This window comes from Cibotium barometz, chromosome 26 (assembly GCF_041138505.1).
Source record: "Cibotium barometz isolate CiBa-2024 chromosome 26, ASM4113850v1, whole genome shotgun sequence".
NCBI lineage: Eukaryota > Viridiplantae > Streptophyta > Polypodiopsida > Cyatheales > Cibotiaceae > Cibotium > Cibotium barometz.
The window spans coordinates 13,157,905-13,183,654 of NC_141071.1; the positions used below are offsets into that span (position 1 = coordinate 13,157,905).

General features: G+C 46.7%; 1 protein-coding gene across 5 annotated transcripts in view; it reads left to right on the forward strand.

The window, feature by feature from the left end:
• LOC147623683 (transducin family protein / WD-40 repeat family protein) overlaps positions 1 to 25,750 on the forward strand; it is a 137,162-nt gene that overhangs the window by 34,133 nt on the left and 77,279 nt on the right. For all 5 annotated transcript variants that reach the window (XM_086820271.1, XM_086820272.1, XM_086820270.1 and 2 more), the window contains exons 4-5: positions 10,210 to 10,413; positions 11,578 to 11,821. In XM_086820271.1, coding sequence (XP_086676397.1) covers positions 10,210 to 10,413; positions 11,578 to 11,821 — 448 coding nt within the window. The remainder of the gene's footprint in view (positions 1 to 10,209; positions 10,414 to 11,577; positions 11,822 to 25,750) is intronic.

Genomic DNA, 25,750 nt, shown 5'->3' on the forward strand with positions numbered 1-25,750 from the left:
ATGTCAAAGAGGACAATGAACTGCTGTCCCCTTGCAGTGCCATAGTCACACGGATGAGAGCCTTTGTTTGTCCCTCAGTCTCACCCTCCTGCTTATCATCAAATACCACTGGAGGCACTGAATTCAAAGCGGGCAAAAGCTGAACGGCATTAGAGGCTGATGATGGAGGTGTGGATGGGGCTTCTACGGTTGCTACTATGGAAGTGGATGCCTTAGCATTCTTTTAGCCTGAAACTTAGTGCAATCTTTCTTCCCGTGTCCCAAAGTGTGACAGAAGAAACAACTGTTCTCTGTCCTGTACATCACGCTGGAGATAACCTCCAATGATGCCCTCCTTAGCATTTTCCCCAGGAGTTTTCTTGGGCATAGAATCCTTCCTATTGCCTGATTGACCTTGAGAGTTTTTGTTTTGGTCTTTTTGGTCTTTGCTGTTCTGAACTCCCTTACCCTGGGTAGATGACTGTTGGGTAGATGACTGTTGTTGGGGCTTAGGGAAAGACTGTGCTTTCCTGGGCTTACCTCCATTCAGTATTAGTTCCTGATTTTGAGCGAGGGTCAGTGCCCGTGCATAAGTTTGAAGCCCAAAATTCCTAACTGAGTACCTAATGTTAGTTTCTAAACCTCGAATGAACTGCTTGAGCTTATCTTCTTCTATGCCCAACTGCTGGGCCATTGTAATAACCTTGTTGGAGTAGGTCAAAACAGGGAAACCACCCTAAGTGAGTTTGTAAAACTCGTCTTCAAGATTGGTCATGTACTGTGGTGGAAGAAAACGGGCTTTGAGGTCAGCCACGAATTAGAATTGGCATGTGATGGGGTATGTGTGAAGTGTGACCAATGCTGCCACCAAGTAACACTGTTTCCGAGTGAGTTGGGGTGCTGCCATATGGACTTTGTCTTGTGGATTTGTGATTTTAGCTAAAGGAAAATGTGCTTCAAATTGATGAATAATTGAGTAACAGTAGCATGATCACATTTACCATCATACTTACTAAAATTTGGAGAGATTCGTATGACGCTGGTGGTAGGATCGGTGGAGGATGAGGAATTCGGAGCCGGCTTGGGAAGTGATGCTAGAATCTGTGCCATCGTTTGCTGTTGCTGGATTTGCATAGCCTCCTAGTCGAATCTTTGCCGAAACTCTCGGTCGGCGTTGGTCTTCCTCATATTTGTGTGTGGCTTTCTTACCTTGTTGTTCCTCCGCACGTCTCTCTCTCTCTCTTCTTCTGCTTTTCTTTTTGCTTCTTCGTCTTTTCTTCTTTTTTCTTCACGTCGATCTTCGTCTTTTCTTTTTGCTTCTTCACGTCGATCTTCGTCTTTTCTTCTTTGTTCCTCTATAGTGAGAAGGATATGTGCCAGATCTGAGATGCCTTCTTTGGGCTTCTCTTTTTCTGTGGCAAGCTACATCTTTAGAGAATTTATTTGCTTCATCATTATTCTCAGGAGGTCTTCTGTGCTTGGCGGAAGCGTGCTTTTTGTTTGGAAGCTTTGTGCCTCCATCACTTCTTGTTGGCTTTCTTCTTGATGTGATCTCTCTCCCGACATGATGGAGGCTTGGGTGTTTTTTCTGGACCGCAGTTTTATCATCCACCGGATGCTCTCACTTCCTTACGTAGCCGAGTTGGGTCACCAACCTGATGCTTTGATACCAAGTTATATGCACTAGGCTGGGTCATGATAATTCACGACAAGGCCTTCTTTATACCTTTATGTGGTGAGAATCTTTAGCATCCAATTCAGAGAGTAGAGAGAGTGAAGAGAATGAGAATGAAAATGAAGAAAACGACACAGTATTGGGTCCCAAATACCCATTGAAGGGCCTCCCTTGCAAGTAGGAGAATGCTGAACAATGTTTGAGTAAACAAGCGATATGAATGCCCAACGCAAGGACGAGGAAGACTGTATGTTGGCTGAGAATCCACCAATCCAAGGCTTTGTTGAAGAGTCTTCGGGACATTGCTGCAAGTCCAAATAGCTGTAGAACTGCACATATGCTGGCTGAATGTTGAAGAGGATCTTCATTGGCTGCCTGGAGATGAGGAGGATGTCTAACTGCTGCCTGTACTTGCTGAATACCTGAATGACTGAGAGGGACTGAAGCGCATGCTTTTAGACTAGTTTCCACTCCAGGCCCTACACCTGTTGTACAGATATGGCCACGTGACATCCAAGTGGGGGTTGCATGTGATAAGTCATGCGAAATCCCAGTAAGCAGAGATGTGTGCACATGCATTATGCAATATATATATCTCTCGTTCTTGGAACTTGTAAATAGCAGGTCTTATTGAGCACGGAATTGGCTGTGTGGGGAGATTAAAATTGGAATCCCTAACAGTGGGTTCCATGTCTTGGTCACAATACGGGTGAAATGAGGCATGGTCTCCCATAGGTGACACGGGTCCTGGCTTCAGTATGGGTGACTCAAAGCTTCTCTATTAGTATTTGTAATAGTATCGATGTTAGTATGTGTAATATTATAACATTGTTGCTCTTGGCTATTTGCGTTACATTTCTGATCTTGAATCACCTGGTGAAGCTTGGGCTAAAATTGATTTTCTTTTTGGTGCCAGTGCTATAAATTCAAAGCTTTCTTTGAAATTTTCTTTCTTTGAGTTACAATTGAAGACACGAGAATCTCTTGTTGCACATGTCAAAAAATTGAGTCTCATGACCAACTAGCTGCAGTCAAATCTCCAGTGATCGATGATGATGCCATGGCTGTGCTTCTCAAAAGCATGCCTAAGGAGTATGACAACTTGGTCACCACCTTGAAGAATACCTAATCCAAGCTTGGAGGGAATCATCAATGGCTTACAGGAAGAAGAAAGAAGAAGCAAAGGTCATCTAAAGTTGTCATAGAACAAGGCTTTGCTGTCAAGTCCAAGGGATCATACAAAAGACGAGCCAAAGGAAAGCCTTGGAGATTATGTGATAAAAGCAATCACTTCGAAAAGGATTGTTTTAGCTTGAATATTTGTGGTATTTGTGGGAAAAGCATCATTGTGAAAAAGATTGCTATTCCAAGAAGCACTGCTAATGTTGTTGAAGAGTCTTCCACACATTAGGCTTGTCACCATTTGGCCGCCCAAGTGGTCTTCCCCTTTTTCATGCCAAGGTACGACAGGCCATGGAGCTCCGTGTCGCCCGTACTGAGGCCAGGACTCATGTCACCTATGGGAGGCTAGGCCTCGTGTCACTCGTAGTGTGGCTAGGACATGGAACCCACTATCAGGGATCCCAATTTCAAGCTTCCCATTGAGCCAGTTTTGTGCTCGAGAACTTGCATAGTTGCAATGAAATGCGTTTCATTCGGTTTGAATGAAACGAAACGTTTCATACGAATGAAACACGCTTCATTCGTGTCCACCTGGGAACTCTACGATTTAAGCGTTTTTAACCCAGATTCTTTAAAAAAAAAACTTTTAAACATGTTTTAATGTTTAAATGATGCATGCTTAATATTGTTTGCAGGGAAGGCAACATATTTTTTACATATTATAAACTTATATATAATTTTTCGGGCCTGTACCCCCCCCCTTTTTTATATGAAACGTTTTTGAAACATCTGGCATTTGAAAGAAACGCTTATGAAATGTTTATGAAATACGTTTCATGAAACGCTTGACAACTATGCTGCAAAGACATGCTCTCTACAGGTTCCCGGAATGGGAGATGTACCCATTGTATAATACTATAATGCATGTGCACGCATCTTTGCTTGCTTGAAACTGATTTCATGTGACTCCTTGCTATGACGTGTCCAGCTCACAGGCAGGGGACGCACACCTAAACTGTGTGAGTGCCTTGTATTTTGACATGGTTTGTGGCATGTGAACATGTGGTAAGTATTCATTTAAACCCTTGTTTATTTTTCTAAAGGTCATATAACCATCGCTGTTCACGTTCATTAAAGTTGGGCCCTGGCCAGTGGCTGGGGCCCAAGGGACCCATGTATGGGCAGCCCAACCTTTGGGCACCCTTTTAATCATGTGAACCCTCTTTATTGAGTGGGCACTAAAGGAGGTGTCCACCTATGTTTGAGGTGGGCTGTGCCACATGGCACATAGGGGTTGGACCCCTTCCACCTCCAACCCACCAACCTCACTCGACTCCCTCCCTCTCTCTTGGACGTTTTTGTGAAGGCAGATCTCTCTGCAAAAAGAGTCTGCAAATTGACATGTACTGAAGAGCTCCCATTGCTGTTGTACAGCTACACCTTCTGTACCTGCTGTACTGTACTGCTGTACCCGGCAGCACCTTATGTACCTGCTGTTGTAGTTGCTGCTACTGCTGTACCTGAATGCTGAACTTTACTGTACTGTATCTACTGTATCTGCTGTACCCAAGTGCTGAACTGTACTGTACTGGTGCTGTACCTGTTGTACCCAACAGCATCTACTGTACCCGACTGCTGTACTTTGATGAAAACCCTACTGTAGCGGACTGTTGTAATTTGATGAAAACCCTACTGTACCTACTGTACAGCCTAGTATACTGCTGTACTTTCTGGAAAGGTTATTTTGACTCTTCCGATGAGTCCGCCGTCCGGTTTCGACAATCTACTCCGACACACTCTTGTTTGGGCAACTTGTCTTCATATTTGCATTTGTATTGGATTATGTGTTTGGAAAGCCATGACATGCGAAAGGGTGGAGAACATTCTAAACCCTTTGTGAAAGATGTAAAGAGTGGAGGAAAGGCTGAGAATAGGTAGCCCAAGGATGCCTCTTAGAAAAAGCACAAATTTAGCCTAACCCCTGAGCAAAGGGAGCAACATGCTAAAGAGGGGAAATGCTTCTCATGTGGCAGCAAAGAGCATATGTTTTGTGAATGTCCTTAACGCAAGAATAAGGACAATGAGAATGTGCGAAAGGCAAATCTATATGCCATTCTTGATGTGCAAGGGAATATAGGAAATAATGACAAAGAGGAGATAGTTTGCAAAGCTTGGGGACAACTCAAGGATCAGCCTGCGCTCTTTATGTTTGATGATTTCAAAGCCTAAGGTATTTCTTGACGCAAACAAACCTTTTGGAGAAGCATATGAGGATGGAAATCTTGTTCATGTTTCATTTTCAGATTATCCACACTCCAGGAAAGAAGAATGTGGTGGCAGATGCATTATCGAGAAAGCCGTGTGTGGCTGTAGTCTAAGTTGCCTCACATGGGGACTTGTTTGCCATGCGTGAACTTCACCATACAGATGCTGTTTTGGGGCATATATGGACTAATCTAATGTTTTGCCTCACACAGGGACTTGTCTGCCATGCGTGAACCGTACCAAACAGATGCTGTTTTGCCTCACATGGAGACTTGTCTGCCATGCGTGAACCGTACCATACAAATGTTGTTTTGGGGCATATATGGACTGATCTAATGGCTGGTTATGTACATGCCTCCATAACCAGCTTATCTGTTGTATCAAACATGAGGCCAAAGGTTATGGATGAGTGCCATGCTTCTCGGTATGCAAAACATAGGGGTATCATATGTCACGTGCACACCCTATTGGTGTACAAGTGACATGGCATTCTTAGCATCCATAAGCATTAAGCAGATAGCATTCAAGAGCATCAAGTATTATCCAGACATTTACAACAATTATTCACAGTAGATCACAGCATGAGTATCAATGTAAGGGGTTGTTACAACACCTACAACAGGTACATAAGGCATTCAAGGCATTTAGAGCATGTAGCACATCAAGTCAAGGCATAGGGAACCAACCGACAGGGTCTGGTTAGTAGCCGACAATAGCATCTAGAGCATTTATGAAGTCATGAAGACATAGGCAAGCTGGCCGACAGCAGTATCTGGCCGAGCAACAGCATAACTTAGCATATAAATAGAAAAGCGCATCATTCATTGGAATCATCTCTTCATCGTTTGGTGGTCTTCAGCCTAAGACCCTAAGAGGGTGTGGAGTTCAGCATATTCAGCATTCAGCATCATCAGTAGCATAATCATCAGCATACATTTAGCAATTTAGCAGACATTTAGCAAATTAGTCATCATCTCCCGCCTCCTACATAGAGGAAAGCCAACATCTCAAGGGTGGACCTCAACATTGGAGAAGGGAACATTCATCATCATCAACATTCAGCATCTCTCTCTCTTCTCGAGATAGATATTCATCTAGGATAGGTGTAGATCTATTTATAGATCTTTATTGTAACCATTCATTAATATAGTTGCATTGCATTGCATTGCATTGACACCCCTCTCTGATGGATACCTCTCAGCAACATTTCTCTCTAGCCTCTCCGCCTTCCCACTCCCCCCCACCTCCTCCCCTTCCACCTCCCTCCCCTGCCGCCACCCTCATCTCCGACTCTCCCCGCAGTCGCTCCATTTGCCCCTTCCTCTTTCTCTGTGCCTGTGATCCCCCCCCCCCGGCCCCTTCGGCCTCTCCAGAGCATTCCCATCGGCCCCCTGCAGCCCTCGACCCGGAGAGGAGACAGCAGGCGAATAACGTTCGCCGCCTGATTCATCGTTTCTCAAAGCCGGTGGAGATGACCATTGCGGCCTCACCAGTGGGGGCTCTCCCACCTGAGTCTCCAAGCGGGTCCCCTAGGATCTTGGGGCAGCTTGTGGATTATAGTTTCTTCCGGTGTCTTCCGACGGAAGGGACAAACAAGTTCGAGGAGACCGTAGCCCCTATTCGAGTATGTGTGGTCTTCCACCACTCTTGACCCTCTACACCAGAGAAAGGCGCCATGATCTTCTCTTTCCCTTGAGCGCAGCCCCCGAGACAGAGTGGGATCTAGAGTCGGTGGCCGCTACCATACAGGATTAGGCAGTTGAGCTATCGCATCATTTGCAAGATCTCCGGATCATCGATGTTCTTACTCATCTATGGCCTTTGGCTAGGATGGAGCTTGGTGGATCAGCACACACAGACCAAGGAGGGGAGATGGTGACCTCCGGCCAGGAGGTGCTACTTTTTGTGTTCATGCATACCTCTCTCGCAGTACCTCTCCCCCCTTCTTATAGATACCTCCATTGTGATCGATGGAGCACGGAGAATGCATACTCTCGCGCTCGGGCAGAGTGGCAGTACATGGAGGGCAGGATCCACCTAAGCCCTCGCCCAAGACTCTTCAAGTGGAGGGAAGTTCTGGTAGTTCCGCCTCATAGCGAGATTGGTATGAGGATTGTCTTAGGGAACATTCAGGGCTTAGGGGGGCCTCAGTGCCTTCAGAGACGAGGCGTCCTTAGAGAAGAGCTGCATTGAGCTATGGTGGGGGGATCTATCGACATTCTTTTCCTTCAGGAGCACCATCTTACTGAGGGACGTACCCGCCGTTGTGGGAAGATTCTACCATGCAGGAGTCATACTTTTTGGTCTCCATCCTTTGGCCTTTCAGGGACGCAGGGAGGAGTGTGTCTCTTTGTCAGTGAGTAGCTTCTGCCGTCTGTGAGACAGGATCAAGAGTCATAGTTCCAGGACGTGCTCAGTGGGTTACCATTCTGATTGGAGAGGATAGTGTTGGCTTCCTCAACATTTATGCCTCGAAAGCAGCTGCAGGTAGAGCTGTCTTTTGGAGCAGTGTCTGACGGGCCCTTCCCCAGGCTGATTTTTGGTGCATGGGCGGTGACTTCAACATGATAGAGGCAGCAGAGGACAAACTTGGAGGTGGCATGCCGCATGACCACTGTCTCAGGGGTGGAGTACTCTGCATGGGAGGAGATGATATTGATTCTTAGGGGACATGACCCTTGGCATCTTCCAGAGTTTGGGTGCATCCCTGGGAGTCTTAGCTTTTCTCGATCGGATAGGCAGAGCACTGGCCCCAACCTGTCTCGGCTGGACATGTTTTATGTGGGCTTGCAACCGTTGAGGCATGGTTGGTATTGTGGCAGGCACTACATTTTCAGATCATGCCCTAGTTATTCTGTCCCTAGAGGACCCATGGAGGCATGATAGACATGCGAGCTCCAGGATTCCAGATAGCCTTATTCAGGACCCCGACATTTGTAGCCGGATTGAGCAGATATGGGCGGGTGTGCACTTTTCCTCAAGATCTGCAGCGTGCACTTTGGATGAGGGCCTTGGGGAGGTCAGTATTTTCTTAGAGGAGGCAGGCCTGAGGAGATTGGAGGGATTTTGGGAGCAGGAGAGGAGTCTGAGGAGGGGCCTAGCCTCTTTACATTATCTTCAAAAGAGTTCCCCGGACAGCCTGTGGATTGAGAGTCAAATTGCTGCTGCTTGCATGGAGATTCGGTCCATTGAGGAGAGGAGGGTGGAGTATAGATCCCGTGCCAGGGCCTCATTTTGGACTCAGGCCGGTGTGACAGAGTTACTGGAGACTTCTTTGAGATGGCCGGCCCTCGTAGGAGGAGAGATGGTATTCGTAGGCTATGTGGCCAGGATGGAGTTATTGTTTCTGATCCCCCGCAGGTGAGAGCCATCGCCACGGATTTCTTCCGTTCTCTTTTCACTGGTGGCCCATTATCCCCCCAAGTGATGGATGCGCACGAGAGAGTTTGGAGACACACGAGAGGTGGTTCCCCGCTCTCTTCGGTCTTTCTTATTGACCCCTTTCATTGGAGAGGAGCTGGCAGAGGCGGTGAAGGCATTATCCATGGGCAAATGCCCGGGGCGGATGGGCTTCCTACTTCTTTCTTTCTTCGCGATTGGGAACTCATGGAAGGTGGCCTTCGCGCTGCCCTCAATGAGATTATGCTCATAGGTGCCATGCTAGAGAGGCTCACAGAGGGCTTGATACATTTGATTCCCAAGGAGGGTGGTGATAGATTGGAGATCCGACAGTGGAGACCCATCACCCTTCTAGGGACGGCCTAGAAGATTTTGGCCAAGGCCATCAGCAAGTGACTTCAACCTTCCCTCCTAGACTTGATCCATGACACTTGGACTGGTTTTGTTTAGGATCGGAGTATTCTGAACAACATCTTCACCTTTTGGGAGGCGAAAGCTTTGGCCAAGATGTGACAGCAGGACCTCATTGTACTTCTCCTTGACTTTGAGAAAGCTTATGATAGGGTGGATTGGAGCTTTCTAGAGGGCACAATAAGCCGACTGGGATTCCCCATGGAGTGGATTCGTGGAGTCTCAAGGCTTTCAGCATCTCACATCCAGGTTCTCATTCAAGGAGCCCGAGGCGACAGATTCTCTCTTTCCCGCTCGGTTCGACAGGGCTGTGCTCTGGCACCGTACCTCTTTCTATTTGTCGCTGAGGCCATGAGTAGTTTTCTCTCCGCCTAGGAGACCGGACTTCAAGGATTGTGCCTTCCCCTCCGCACACAGGAGGAGCTGCTGGACTTAGAGTCTTCAAATGACACACCAGCCTACCTTGCTGGAGATGTTGGGAATCTCCAGAGATTCGCGGAGGCTATAGAGATTTTTTGCTGTGCATCAGGAGCATAGATCAATTGGCACAAGTCGTGTGGTTTTTGGGTAGGCTTAGCACCCACCCCGACTTGGTGACCAATTGAGGCTTTCTAGTGGATCTCAAGGGGCACTCCAGTCTAATACCTTGGTTGTCAGGTTGGCATTGATCTCTCCCGAGTAGCAGCCTTTCAGATTTCCGGAAGAGGCTTTGGGACAGCTTTCGGCCGAGGAAGATCACTATCTTCCTCTGGTTGACGGCACACAGGAGTCTGGCAGTGGGTACTTGGTTGGCAGTCGGAGGGCGGCCAGCAGCTTGCTCGAGGTGTGGCCACCCCCAGGAGTCTTAGCGACATTGCCTTTGGGATTGCACGAAGGCTCAGCAAATTTGGCAGCGGATTCTCCGGTGGAAGCTTAAGCATGTGATTAACATCAAGCACACGATATTAACGCTAATCATACTCATCATGCAAATGCACATAAGACAAGATAGAGACCTAATCTAATGTCTATTGCAATAGATGTGTATATAAAATGATTATAACCTAAATCTTGATTATGCATGTCATCCTATGATGCATACCAAAGATCCCTATAACCTCTACTCACTAACACACAAGAGAAGCTTTTAATCAGCCTATGCTCCTGGTGGATTATTTTGTGTGATAAGAATCAGAAGGTAGAAGACTCTGCATTTAAGATATCTCTGTAAACATATTGTCTTTTTTCAAATGTTTTGACAAGCAAAGAAACGATGAGTGAGTCCTTCGATGGAAAGCTACGTTACTGTTGAAACCAAAGAAGGATAAACTTTAGAACCCTATCCATCATGGCACTCACATTGGCTTTGTGTGTTGCAGGTTACTCAATGGTGTGCACATGAGAGTAAAGTCATGCATGTACTGTCTCTGGGCAACTATATTCTGAGTGTTGATTCAGAGGGATGGCTTTTTGTATGGGAAGCTACAAACTTGGGCAGAGAAGCCCTTCCTATGCGCAAGATCCGTTTGGAAGAGGGAGTTTCACCAACATGCTTAATGCATCCAGACACTTATCTCAACAAGGTACTTATTCTGACTGGAACTTTCAAAATTTTTACGGTTCATGTACTGTATGCAATGTAATTGGCATTCTTAACCAGTATGTATTCTGGTCCCTTAAAATTCTTGTATAAATAATCTTCAGAGCTTGTTTTAACTCTTCGGCAGCAACTCTTTTGCTGATGCCAGACCAGGCATTGAAGCCACTGGGCTTGACAAATCCATGACCACCATGTGGGCTGATGCTTGCTTCTCCTGGACTGGCTTATGCGGGATTATTGATACCCTGCTGCATTACAGCCATGTTTCTTTTCTTGATGTTCACTTGAAGGATTTGCCTTATCACATACTCTGAGCCAAGTTCAACCAAACATCCATTTTTTATACTCCATATGATTGTCTGATGAGCCTTTTAGTGTGTGACACATTTATTTCCATGGTCTCAATTTATCATGTTTTCCTGCTCCATTAGCTTCCTTTTTCTTTTCCTGAAAAGGAGAAGTTAGGGCAGTTATAAGGAGATTTTGTTAGGTATATCAAGAAATTGGGCTAATGGGGGATGTGTTGGCAAGAAGGGGTATCGCTCTGATAAGGGGATACTTACTAAGTACCTCAAGCAGGGATGTTTACCTGACAGGAGAAAAAGGGGGAGCAGGGATAGTATTAAAGCAAAGGGTGCACAGCTTTTTTATGAAGGGGCAGCAAGGGGGAGGATTTGCATTGAGCAGAGGAGAAAGTGGGGTGTGTTGGGAGCTTTTTTTATGAAGGGGCAACAAGGGGGAGGATTTGCATTGAGCAGAGGAAAAAGTGAGAGAGGGATGTGTTGGGAGGTACAAGTCAAAGCTTGTCAAAATTACATGGCTTCCAGTCAATAAGAGATTTAATTACGTGCATCAGAGGTGTCTCTCATCACCCATGGTCCCTTCTATGGTGTGAGCACGTGATGGTTGGGCGGTCTTTGGCCATGTAGTCACGGGCAGACAAGATGCATGCTAGTTTCTCTTGGGATGCTAGACAGAGCTCATTTAAAATGTGTATGGCATCACAAGAAAGGGCTGCTCATGATGGCTAGGGTTCTCTTCTTTTCATCGCCATAACATTTATGTTGTATTTGACTTCAATATTGCGTTCAATGTAAAGATCTATGTACCATTCCACTACTTATGGTCATCACTGTATGAACTGCAGGTTGTTGTTGGCACTGAAGACGGATCCTTGTACCTCTGGAATATCAGCACAGGAAAAATGCTCTACAAATTTATGGGCTGGGGCACTCCTATTCGTTGCTGCGTGTCATCTCCAGCTTTAGATGTTGTTGGTATTGGCTGTGCAGATGGGAAAATATACATCCATAATCTTCGATTTGATGAGTCTGTTGTCACTTTTAGTCATACAACAAGGGGAGCTGTTACTGCCTTATCCTTTAGAACAGGTAAGTGACAACTTTGTGAAGTTTGTAACTTTGTTGTAGAATCTGTCAGCATGTTGATGTTTATTTTACTTATTAAAGCAGGCTATCAACTGCTTTGCATGTTTACTGCTCTATGCCACTCCCTGTATACATGGTTTAGCATAAATTTCAACAGTGTAGAAGTTGAAGCATGGACATCCCTACGTGCCCATGGGTGCATGATATAAAGGTGCCATAAGTAGTGCCACATCATGCATTGGGGGTGAGTCTGTATCTTGATTTTGGAGAAGTGATGGGAACTCTGCATGCTAGCATATGTATGAGGATGGGGCTAGTGTAACATGGTTGCGAAGTATTTGTGCCTACTTCTGGGTAATATCCTAGAGGACTTCCCTTCCAGGTTATATGAAACTGCCATATAAGACGGGGCTAGTATAATATGGTTTCAATGCATTTGCACCTGGACATCTTTGAAGATGTTCCAATGCCCGCTTAGCAAGTGGGTGTTGATGGATAGATAATGCGGCTGGGCAGTGAGAAAAGGTGTTGCAATCTTGTTTCAATGGTATTTGCATATCTAGGTGAAACCGAACCGCCGGGGGGACTAGGGGCTTTGACACACTTTGTTGTACGATCAATGCGTATTAAACCTTAAACATTGGCCACAGCCGCTTAACCATATTCACAAAGCTGAAACATGAGAAAATATCCAGAATGCTGAAAACAAAACATATGCATAGGGACCCCACATTGGGGCCAAAATGGGATGACTACTCCCTGGATTCTTTATTACCAACAAGGATTATTTCAATTCTATAAGCTCTGGGGGCTTCTGAGATTCGGGCAAGCCAGATTATCCAGGTACAATACCATATACATGATAACCATATAGAATGATGTCTCATCATGATTCATAACTATATACATGGTTCCATAAAACCTGGTCAAGATCCTGTGCTGGTAGTGATTCTTTCTCTCATTCACAATAGGCCAACATACGTAAACATTCATATGTGAGATTGCCAAATAATAACCATAAGGAAAATACTACATAATCTCAACTGTAGAGATGGTAATGCGGTTGATAAGGCTGTACAACCCGTACATCAAGCTGATACATCCGGTACAGTTGGCACAACAAATACATCAAGCTAGTACATGCATCCGGTACATTAAATATAGAGGTTGGTACAATAGGTACACAGGCTCTGGTACAACCAGTACAAAGGTTGGTACAACAGGTACATAGGCCAATACAACAATAGGGAGCTTGATCCAACATTTCTTCACGATAGAATTGCTGCAGCGCAGCCTGTTGGCAGTAAGTAGCACAATTGATGTGCAAAAGGAAGGGTGGAGATGACTGATTTCTGGTTCTAGCATGACTGTGTAGAGAACCCATCCATTTGTGAGAGAGAAAATAACAGCAGTTGTCAAACTTGCCCCAAATGTGTGTCTACACCTCATAATGCTACTTGTCTGGCTAAAACATACACACATGACCCAAATGTGTGTCCACCTCATAATGCCACTTGACCACAGATGTGTTTTCTAACTTATAAAATGTCCACCTTATTAAAATGAATGTTAAAGCCTTAAAAAACTGGGGTCAGGGGTGCCCATTTAGTAACTTGTCCACACATCAATAAGTGAACCAAATAAGAGCCTCTTTCCGCGCTAAATCCTTCCCCAAATTCTTGGGTGCTTCAGGGATGATTCCCATGCGACACCTTGGCTCAAGTGACTATCTTTGTGTCCAAGGACTTGTCTCAGGCACCTAGACCAAACTTTGGGCGCTTGGCTCTTTGTATTGGATACTCCACCATTCCCAACGTTTGTACTTTCCAAATATTTGGACATCTTGCTTGAAGTCTACCAAACCCCTTCAATGCTGGGAAAGGTCTGGGCTGGTGACGCTAGAAGCTTTTTTAGAATCCATTCCAAGCATAAGTGCATTATTTTGTTCACATAGAGATGTAGGTGGCTGCGGCAACTCTATCACCCTCCAAGAAATCTTGGCATCATGCAAAACCTACAGTCAAACACCAGTACTAATGGTCCAAGAGGAAAGTCACATATTGGAGGGGTGCTGTTCTCTGAGGGGAGCAGGTTATCGATGACATTGCTACTGTTCTGTTCAATGCAAGCCATTGAATCTGTGTGGCCTCACCAACAAGGTTACATTCTCTATGCGCACATAACCGTGTGATCCATACAGTACGTTTCGTACAAATCTGTGTGGGTACAAATTATATATATATATATATATATAAAATCATTTTTGGGAGATAAGTATTATGTTATATAAATACCTTGTCTGTTACAATTCAAGTCCCATGTTTACAGCTAGAAGCCTGCGAATCTATGATAAGCAAGGTATTTCTTGACTGGGGCCTCTCGGCAGAGGTCGACTAGGAGGAGGAGAAGAAGCTTTTGCTGAAGGGAAGGCAGCCACAGGAGGTGGAGATAGCAAAGGGCAAGAGGGTGGGCCTTGGGTGCACAGAGGACATAGAGAGCAGCCCTAGCTAGTGTGCCATGGATCCGCCAGCCCTAGGCATGCAAGGGTCATCAGACCATGTAGGTCAGGGGCCAGTAGTGGGCAGATAAAGGGGGGAAGCAGGTGCATTTTAGGGGCAGCAAGGCGGTGGCCATGATCTGGAGACATGGTGCCCATGTGCAGCCAGCTCAGGGGCGCAAAAGCAACCCTGTGTGGGGGTAGCATGACCTGTCTACAGGGCGGCCAGATGGCCTGTGCACAGGCCAGCCATGTGGGGGGCCATAAGGCTGTGCTGTACAGCTAGGTACAGGCCTGCAGGGTACACAACCAGCAGCAACGTGGACGGCGAGCAGAGGAGGGCCGTGAAGAGGTTGGTTGCGCACGTGATTGTGTGGGCCGGTTGGAGAAGGAAAGCTAAAAGAGGCGTGGATGATAAAATGGGGAATAGAATGAGTAAAAACAAGCATAAATGAGCTTTTTTTGGGTGCTAATGTGGCAGGGGGCTTATTTTTAAGCCCCAGCTTTCTGAAAAGCACAAAACTGAAGCAAGGGTGCTTTTTTAAAACTCAACACCCCTATAGATTCAGTCTCACCTTTCTTGTTAGCTCATACATACAGGTTGTGCAAGATCTATGTACGCCATCTCCAAGCTCTTGGTTTCCGAAAGCTGCAAACTTCTCTTCAGCGCTGTTATCTACCCTAAAATCTTTTCTTTAAGCTTTCTTTTCTTTCCCGCACGTAACTCGTCATCTTTCTATTACTGCTTTTCTCCAAGTTAGCACGCATGTGTGCACTGACGATATATGGAGTTAGTGGGCAGTAATTGTGCGAAGTCATCCGGCAGTAATGGACATGGAGTTGGTCGGCGATGACGACTTTGAGGAAGTGAAGTCACAGGGATGGCCAAGATTTATCTGCCACTAGCAGTAAGGTTGGAAGATAAACGAGAGCTCATTATCTAGGATTCTTTAAGGGAGGATAGTGCAGGAAGGTTGGAAGATAAACGAGAGCTCATTATCTAGGATTCTGTAAGGGAGTATATTGTCGGGCACAAGGTTGATGGGTCCTCCATGCCTTTGCCAATGGATGACTATGGGGTTGTCAAGTGGTGTGAGGAGGCTTTTGCTAAGTAAGATTCAAACTGAATTTTCACACACATCTAGGTTCAGGAATGGTTCAATAGTCTTTTCACAGACCCTAAGTCATGACACTTATTTTCAAGTACGTCAATAGTCTTTTCATGGACCCTAAGTCGTGACACTTATTTTTAAGTACTTTTTTTGTACTTTTTTTTTTCCAGAAAAGAGACTTCTATTAAGTATGAGAAAAACATACAACAATCACAGCTATAAGCTGGAAGAGAATAGAATCACCCAAATATGTAAGGTGATTTCAACCACTGAGGAGCATCATGATGCCATGTAAAACCTGTGGTACTAGAGGAAAAGAAGATGCCATGGTCCCAATATGTAAGGTGATTTCAACCACTGAGGAGCATCATGATGCCATGTAAGACCTGTGGTACTAGAGGAAAGCATCAATCCACTCCCACTCTCTTGGATCCCACTGAAGATATCTGATAGGCTGCCACCATATAGCCACAAACACCAAGAGAGACGAGTCACTATCTGAGGAGAAGGGTCAGAGAACCAATGCTTCCCCGAGAGACCAACAATCCTCACTGGACTAAGCCTAGTGTTTGGTATGATCTCCTCCATACTACATCTCCTCAATCTCCTACCAGGCGTGATAGAATACATGAGGAAATCTGTATCCTCGTGGCCTGGCAGAGCAATGACCTGCAGAGGTATGCCTATCCTCGAAAAAACTCCCAGCCAACTCGGATGATAGTCTCCGTGAAAGGTCCTAGAAAGCCACTCATGTGGAATAGCTGTATCAATCTGATCAATACGAATGCGAGAGCCCCTAAGATGCTGAGTGGATGCAACTCTCCGATCCTCCGGAAGACTTGTAAAGGTCTTCCAAGCAAGAACTGTGTATGCGCATCTCTCCCATCTTGACCATTGCATATAAGGAGATGCACCAAGTGGTCGACCAGCCTCCTCCCTAATGAACTCGTTCCACATAATAGGTTATCGGTCAGCCTCGTCCAAAGACCTAGGAAGCCTTTGTCGCAAAAAATATCTAATGCTTCTCCATGCTCTGACAATGGCTGCAATAAGAGGGGAAGATGGTGCCCTAATATCAGCCTCTGTGAACAGAAAACGTGTGTTGGGCATCCAGTCTCTCTCGAACCTGGGTGTACATCTGGAAATCTGAGACAAGAAAAAATCCTTCCAAGGCTCTAGTAGAAAACCTCTGACCACAAGTTTGCAAAGCAACGCCCTGCATTGAACATCCGGATCGATAATATTCAAGCCCCCCTCTCTTTTGGGCAACTGTGAGCCAAGCTACCCTGGCACGAGTATCTGAGGTGCCATCCAAGCCCGACTAGAGAAAATTTCGGATCAATCTCCGCAATTGGCCAATGCACGCACGAGAGAAGCACCAACAAGAGGCAATAAACCAAGCTGAGGCAAGCAAAACTTGATTAGCCACCAAGGCTCTGGAGGCTAAATCTAATCTCCTGGAGCTCCAATGGAGGAGCTTCTTCCGGATACTCATAAGTACCGGAGCAAACTGCTGTGCAGGAGAAATATCAATCCCAACTTGGCATCCCAAATATCTAGCAGTACATCCTTTGTTGATCCAAGTAAAACCAAGCTCTGCACCCGAATCAACTCTCAGTGAATCACTAACCCAAAAACCACCAGATTTGTGCCAATTAATGAGTGCCCTTGCTGCCAAACAGAACTCCTCTAGTGCTACCCGGAAGGAACATAAGCATATATGTGAAGCCTCCAAAAACAGGGTTGTGTCATCAGCTAACTGAGAGTCAACCAACTCCTCATGACTACGAAGAGGCAACCTCAATCCTGAAATACCAGCAGTGGAGCGGAGAAAGATGCATCACGATACCGCTCTCCTCTATCGCCGCAAGCAAGAACTCTACTGTGGGCATCACGATACATGCATGAAACTCCCTTGATCCATCTCTAAGAGAAGTCCATATGACTAAGAGTACCCTCAAGAAAGTCCCAATCCACTCTGTCATAGGCCTTCTCAAAATCCAAGAGCAGAATGGCTAAGGGCTGATTGCTCACTTTAGCCCATTTGACGGCCTCCCAAAACGAGAAAATGTTATCAAAGATGCTCCTGCCGTGTAAGAATCCATTCTGGGTATATCATGAATAACATCCTGCAAAATTGGTTGCAATTTGATGCTCACTGCCTTAGCAAGAATCTTATAGGCAGTCCCAAGTAAGGTGATAGGTCTCCAGTGGCCAATCAATGTCTTATCCCCGCTCTTAGGAATAAGATAAATAAGCCCCTCAGTGAGAGAAGAAGGCATAGAACCTGTGTCTCACATCTCCTGCAAAGCCGATGTTATCTCAGCCCCAATCTCATCCCAAAAAGTAGTGAAAAAAAACAGGGGAGAGGCCATCCTCCCCTGGACAATTACCATGAGGTAAGGCATGAAGAGCATGACTGAACTTCTGCATAGAAAAAGAGGCGTCCAGAGCGGCACACATCTCCTCGGTGATCAAATGTGGCAATGCATTCCAAACCTTCCTCTGTGCCTTGTGTCTCATATCAGAATGCGGCTCAGCACTAAGAAGCTGGCAATAGAAATCGGTGGCAATCTGTCTAACCATTCTGAGTGAAGAGTGCCATGTGAATCCTGCAACTGCCTGACACTATCTCTGGCATGAGATGGGCCGTGAGAAGCAAAGAAATGTTTGTTACATCTGCCACCCATCTGTGTCCAAAAGGATTCCTGGTCATGGAAACGATACTCCGCGTGCTGCTCAAGAGAGTGATGAAGTTCTGCTCTAATAGTACATAAAGAATCTGCAACACCCATTGAGCATGAGGATGTTTCTCGTGCTCTTTCTACAAGGTAGCCAATCTACGTCTATTAGCCCTTTCTAAGTCCAAGGCCTCTTGCCTCGTAGACAGGGCACATGTGTGATAAAAGTCACTAATATCATAGAGAGCAGAGGCCAGGCTTTGAGAGGCCTGTAAGAAGTCATGAGATCTCCAAATATCAAGCATACGACGCGATAGTTTTGCATCTGAAAACAAATGATCAGGGATGCGTACATGGGGTGCTGATCCATGGCAATTCGGATCTCTAATACATAAAACCACTGGGCAATGATCTGATTTGGAGGTGCCTGCAGCAATCAAAGTATGTCCACCTCTGTCAAGCACCCAATCATCCACATAAAATCTGTCTTACCGTGCATAGATACATCCTACATCTCTTCTCCTGCTAGACCATGAATAAAGAAGAGTGGATGGACTCCTCAAAATGTCATCCTCATGCCAACAATCTCTACCATGAATGGAGAGTATAAACCTCTCCCAAGACGCTCTTTCAAGAGGATGCACCAAGCCCTCATGTCCACCTCTTTTATCCGTTGGCATCTCAACCATGTTAAAATTCCCACCAATAATGCAATGGTCGGCAAGAGGCATCAATGTAGTGAGAGATTTCCAAAAGGCAATCCTCTCACCTCTATGGTTAGGAGCATAGAGGTTGAGAATACCAATGCGTGCAGTACCCTACATAAGAAGGATCCACTGCGCTCTCGCAGGCAAAATGACACCATGTCCAATGATGCAAGGCAAGATCAAAGCTGAAACAGAGATACAAACACCACCCTTGGTACCAACAGCCGGTGACCAAAAGGTGTGTCCCGAGAGAAGCTTGCCTGATCTCCCACACTGACTAGCATCCAGTTTATGCTCTTGCAAGAGCAATATATCCATAGGTCCACCTGTGACTGCACAATGAAGCTGGGTTTTTACAATTTATTTCCGTCGACGCGGAAAAAAACCCCCAAGACCCTGAATGTTCCAAGAGACAATCCTCATAAAGACTCAGAGTAGGAACGACCAGATCTCGTGGTCGACGAAGGACCCCCTTTAGAGGCGGAAGTACGTCTCGCATAGGTAAGGGAGGAAAAATCTGACGATGTAAACCTTACCTCTCTCTCCCACTCCGGGGAAAAGCCAGGGCTAGTCCTCAGAACTGGAGAGGTACCATGACAATGCGAATGTGCAACATCATCCTCAAGGGTGCAATCATCCTGTAACTGTAATGCAGCATCCTCCTGTGAGGGATCTAGATCATGTGCATGCAAGGCCTCATCCTCCAAAAAAGGATCAACATCCTGTGAGGCAAGAGCTGCATAGGAGTTAGGGTGCTCCACAGGGAGTGTGGGTGAAGGGGCAGGTACGGGGGTCCGAGGGTGCCTGCCATCCCTAACCACAACCCAACGCTGTGTAGTCTGCTGTGGCAAAGGAGCAGCTGGAGTCTCGGCATCTGCAGAAGGCCTGTGATGCACGCCGCCTCCTAGCATGGCCCCTCGATTTGGGACAATCTCTAGCTGAAAACCGGCCTCGACGGGCGGTGAAACAAACACTTGCACATAAAACACTTCAACGCCATTGAGGACCTAGAAAAGGAAAACAAAGAGGGGGAGCTAGAGTGCTCCTGCAAACAGTACACGGACACCGATTGGCCCCAAAACGCAGTGGCGTCCCTTGCGGTATTTCTTTAATTGATTATAAGAGCTTTGATTACAATATAAGGCTGGGAACTCAGCCGACACAGTAGAACTTGTGAAGCCTACAAAGGAACCTGCATCTGGCTTCTTGTCCACTCGGCATCCACAAACAAACCGAGCCATTGTTCACATCGAAAGACTCTCTCACATTGAGTCTGCATACAGAAACTTTCTCCCATGATCAAGGCTGCCACAACCATCCATAGCCTCACACTATGAACAGCATCACACCCTGACACACCAGTGCTTCTGCATCACAACACAGACTCCCAAACTGTCTCTCAAAAGAGAACTCGTATCACAGCACAGCATACCATACAGTCGACACACCTGTACCAACCCTCTCTACCTTCCAAGGGTACTATCCATCTCTGTCATGGATTCCCTGTCCCCTGCCAATCAGTAGCAAGGCTGTACCAAACATGTGTCCATTCCTGTACCATGTGACCTATCTCCTGGAGAAACCCAAAAACATGTTTCCTCGAGAAACCTACGACCTGTTTCCACATGAAACCCTTAGGCCTGTTTCCCTTTGAAACTTCTGTCCTGTTTCCATACAGAACCATTCATGGCACCATTCAACAACAGTGCCAACACTGGCATACATCAAGTTACCTGTTCCCTCACGAAACATCTGGCAACCTAGAGATGCCCATATCTGTAGGTCGCTCTGTTCGTTTCTAGCACGAAGAAAACAATTTGCTCCATGAGCACGCAGCCATGCGAGCTTGCATCACTCCCATGCCAAGAAACATATTCAAGTGACCTGTACTTGCAGCCAAAAACCCAAGCACATAGCTGAATTAGCCAAAAACCCAAGCACATAGCTGAATTTGCAGCCAAACAAAAACAGCCCATAAACTGTCCCAAAACAGTCTCGGCTATGCGCCTCCTTCTGCCCGCCTCCTTCCAAGAGAAAGAGAGAGAGAGAGAAAGAGAGAGACTGTGCGTGCTGCCCTACCAACCTGCCAGCCTGTTGCAAAGAGGGAAAAGCCTTTGTGTGCTGTGTGCTGCAGCCCGACTGTGTGCCCAGATAGAGAACCAGCCAGCGTTGCTGCCCAACTGTGCGCCTGGAGAGAGAGAATCAGCCAACGTCGCTGCCCGTCCAGTTCACTGCTTTTCCACGATCACCAGGACCTGCATGCAGTCCAGCCGCCAGCTCTTTCCACCTCCAGCAGCCCTGTAGCTGCCTGCGCACAAAGGGACCTTGCAGCCTGCACCAGCACTGTCCGCCTCCCGCGGCCCTGTAACTGCCAGCATGCCTCTGTCTCCTGCCCTGCCCTTCACAGACACCTGGGAGAGAGAGAGAAAGAGTACAACGTGCTCTCTTGTGTACCCTGCCGAACAGCCCCTCCTCAGCGAAAAAGCACACACACATCAAGAGATAGGCGCCTCTTTTCTGCCCGCCAGCCCCTCTTCTTCAGAAAAGCACACACGTGGCCCCAAAATAGCATAAGGGCCACGTTTTCTTTCATGAAGGGCATTATATTGATTTTTAAAGGTTTTTGAAACCTTTTAAGTTAAAATCTTTTTGCCCCCTTCACACTTGGGGTTGTCCACACATGGGCTTCCTTTTTCACTCCAACCTGATGCCATTCACACTGTCCACCATGTCCCTGTGCACACCTGCATGTTGTCCAGAGAAAAACACAGGGTCGTAACACTAGCAATGTGACCCTGTCGACGACAAATTCGACACTGGTTAGGTCTGCTTGCAATCTCTATCCTCTGGCGGAAATGAGATCCGTCAGGTCTCTGAGAAGCATAACATGATCATCAGTAATCGATGGGTCAGGAACAAGCACAAGGACCCGGGGTACACCATCAAGAGTGGCGACAACGGCCGCGGAAGCTGAGGCGGGAGAGCTCGGGAGGATTGGTACCTCAAGAACCTGGCCAAAGGATGCCCCTATGGAAGCTGAAAACTTCCAATAGGTCTGAAGAAGAGCAGGGAACCGTAGTGAGACCGGGGTAAGGCGCTGATCCTCCACCACTGGATGAAAGCCCACCTGGTACTGAAAGAAGAAAATCTTCCTAGGACCAAGAGGAAAGGGGTTGCTAGCCAAAGCATGAGAAGTAGCTTCTGAAGAATGAAAGTCCACCTGGAAGAAGCCTCGACCAAGTAAACGAGTATCCTGAAAGTGCACAATCAGCTCCGAAGGGAGAGCTGCTAGAAGCCATTCACGGGCCTGTGAACGAGAAGGGTGGGAACCTTAGACTCTCGCAACAACGGTAGTCTGGACCTCAAGGTCAATGTCGTGCTGAAGAGAGGCGAGCTCGTCTTGTGAAAAATTGATGATTCTCCCGGCCAGTGGGGGTGATGAGAGATTGGGTGCGGCAGAAAAAGCCATAAGACCAATCAAGAAAAGTGGGTGGCCGTCTTGAATCCAGATAAAATAGCTGTTGGGAAAACGGGCGTAGAGGAAGGGGGGCAAAGGCGGGGAGCAGCTGGGGAAGCAAGGGCAAAGGGGCAGGCGGGGGTAGCAGAGGGACAGGTGGGGATTGAATAAGGCAGGGGGCGGGCAGCAAAGGGGGAGGTGGGGCAGCAAAAGGGGGGCTGGCGGGGGCAGCAAAAGGGGGCAGGCGAAGGCAGGCGGGGGGCAGCAGAGGGGCTGACGGGGGAAGCTGAAGGGCCAGCAAAAGGGGCAGGCGAAGGCAGGCGGAGGGCAGCAGAGGGGCTAGCGGGGGTAGCTGAAGGGCAGGCGGGGACTGAAAGGCTAGCGAAGGGCAGAAGTTGGGCAGGCGAAGGGGGGCGCGAAGGCAGCAGAAGGGCAGGCGAAGGCAGCAGAGGCAGGCGGGAGCAGCAAAGAAACAGGCCGAGGCAACAGAGGGCAGGCGGGGGCAGCAGCGCAGGTTCACGTCACTTGAGCACGTTGTCACTTTAGCAGCCTCTTTGTACTTTTTTGTGAAACCCCTAATTAATAATCTTTAAAAATTTGAGGTCTTTGCCGAATTGTGATGGAATCTAATTTGTTGCATGCTCTTGCTCTTCCACATGAGTGGATAGGTCTTTTTAAAACGGTGAAGAGATCAGACCTACTTTTACCATGAACCCTTCATGTTATCTGGGTGGCCCCTTGGTGGCACGTGACACACAGTCTTGTCAGAAATTGGCATAATCCAGGACAGAGTCCTAAGTTACGCAGACTTGTGGTGATGGTGATTATCCAAGATGCCTAGGTTGAAGTTTCCAGATGGCTTATAGACAGTTGGTAGAGTTGACTATGGAAGCTAGGGCGAAGGATTCGGAGTGAACATGGTGGTATCTTTCATCCTCGACTTCACATGGATTAAATTGACCCTCCAGTTCGCCTAAGGTTTGACCTTGGTGTTGAGAGAGGACTTTGGTTGCTTCAAGGTTGGGTTGTAGGGGGGAAAGTGGGCCATTCTACCTGTGATCATGCTTAACAGGGTTTTATGTGGGGTGTGCTATGGTGGTATGGGATGCCAGATCATATTCCCATGTAGGATCTCTTGAGGCTTCGTGGGTTTCTTATACGGGACACTTTATGTTTTGGCATAGTTAACCTCTGGTTATTGTGAGGAGCAGTGCTAGAGTGACAACAAAATAAGAGACTTCTTGGTTGTGAGAGCATTGGCATGTCACTCTTGGGGTGATGAGTGCTGCTCAAAAGTCTCTTGAATTTGGAGTTGGTGGTTGGGGCGGGGTCACGGTCCTGGAGATTTGGACCGTTGGGCTTGCTGGAGTGTAGTGGCTCAATCCAGGATGACTCTTGGGTTTGGCTTGGTTAGCGGATGGGCAGCCAAGGCTCCTCCACTATGGGAGGTGGCTCCGTTGTTTGTGGCCTATCCTCTTGTGGTTGGAAGAAACGCGTGATGGTCAGGTGGAGGTGGTGTGGGCGGTGTTAGGGTCGGGAGAAAGAAAGAAAGAAAGTTATAGGAAAGGCCTTCAAAAGACCCTGTGGGTCTATGAGACCAAAAGTGATCCAATAGTGTCCATGTAATCTCATCATGGTACAAAAGAAAACAAAGACTAAAGCTATGAGTTGGGAATGTCAAATCCGAGCCATACGATACAAAGTGGGACCATCATCATCATACAACCTATGGAGCTAACCCCCCGGTAGGGGGAGGGGGCCGTCAAGGATATCGAGCATGGGGTTAGCCTGTAGAAGGCTTTGTAGATCCGCCGGGCGTGGGAAGGTGGCTTTGTGCCTCTCCAAGATCTCCTCAAGATGGGGCTGATGTTTGTGTTGCTGACGAGGTCTAGGGAGTTTGGTGCGTCGGGCTCACTGTAGTGTCATGGCCCGGTCTAGACTCACGCCAGAGTGGGGTTTGGCGGGGGGTCAGGCACTCAAGAATGTGTGGGTCGATGAGACTGGGGGTATGTTATCCATGGTTGGGGTGGGGCGTCCTCTTGTGGTCGGAAGAACTGAGTGCTAGTCGCCTGGGGCGGGGTGGATGTCTCCTGTGGGGTCTCGACTCCCTAATCAATGAGTCTTTGTGGCGATGAAGCTCTAGTAGGAAGAAGCCCATGCACCGTTGATCTGGGTAATCCATGATCTTTGATAAGGGTCCAAACCCCTCTCTTGAAGAGACAGTGGAACCTCCCTCGAATTTCATAATATATGGTGCATCTGCATATGAAGTGCGAGGTATTTTCTTTTGGCTTCTACTCTTGAGGCTTTTGTGAAATACATGCTTCATTGCAAAATTCCACGTGCAGGCAGTAGTTCAGTGCAAAATTTGGTGCTGGGTTCAGTGAAAATTGGGGTTTTTTTTTTTTGGGTTTTGGTTTTGGAGATTCATGCTTAATTGCAAAATTCAAGGCAAACAAGATAATTTCATGAACGCAACTGCAGAATTTTTGCTTAATTGCAGAAATTAAAGCTAAAGACTTTGCATAAATTTGGGTTTTTTTTTTGAAATTCTTACTTAATTGCACAATTGCAGCTACTACAGGGTACACATAGATTTGGGGCTTTCGCAATTCATGTGCAATTGGCACAGAATTGAGCCCAATGGTGCATTAAAATTTGGGGCTTTTCGCATTTGTGTGCAATTGGCACATCATTCAGCTCTCTGGTGCACAAAAATTTGGGGCTTTCCTTTGTACAGGCCCTGATTGGATGTTTATGCACTAATTGTGCAAAGATTTGCATTGCTTCATGACACTCCAAACATTTATTGCAGTCTTGTATCGAGGCAAAAAGTTTGCTCAGGAATCTTTGATTGCTTGGCATAGCACTCCGATGCATTGGGTTTTCGCTTGCAGGTGCTTTTTATAGCATACTTGGTTGCAAGTTTTTGCATATCTCTTGGTAAAGAGATTTTAGCATTATGGCTGGGAATACAACCGATATATTCAGGGTTTTGTCTCAAGAGGACAAATTGGATGGCAGTAACTACTCCCTTTGGAGTTTCATGGTCTGTAACCTTCTTGTGGCCAAAGGCTTATGGGGTTGTGTGTTAGGTGAAGATGTACGCCCTGTAGACATCCTAACACACTTGGCCATGGTACTTTGCAAGCTGTAGTTCCTACTCCCTCACAGGAGCAAAAGAGCTGGGATACTCGTGATGCCCAAGCGATGGCTTTGATTGCTTTGTTAGTAAAGCGATCAATCATACCGCATATTAGGTATTGCAGGACCTCACGACGAGATTGGGATGTACTTGAAACCATGTATCATGCAAAGAATGAGCCCAGGGTTGCATCTGTCAAGAAGGAACTTGAGAACTTGGGACATGAATGATGGTGACATTATGGTTGATCATCTTACAAAGATCCAGGATCTTTGGGAGTAGTTGCTCAATATTGATGAGGTCATTCTGAAAAGGAGCTGGTTTCCAAGACAT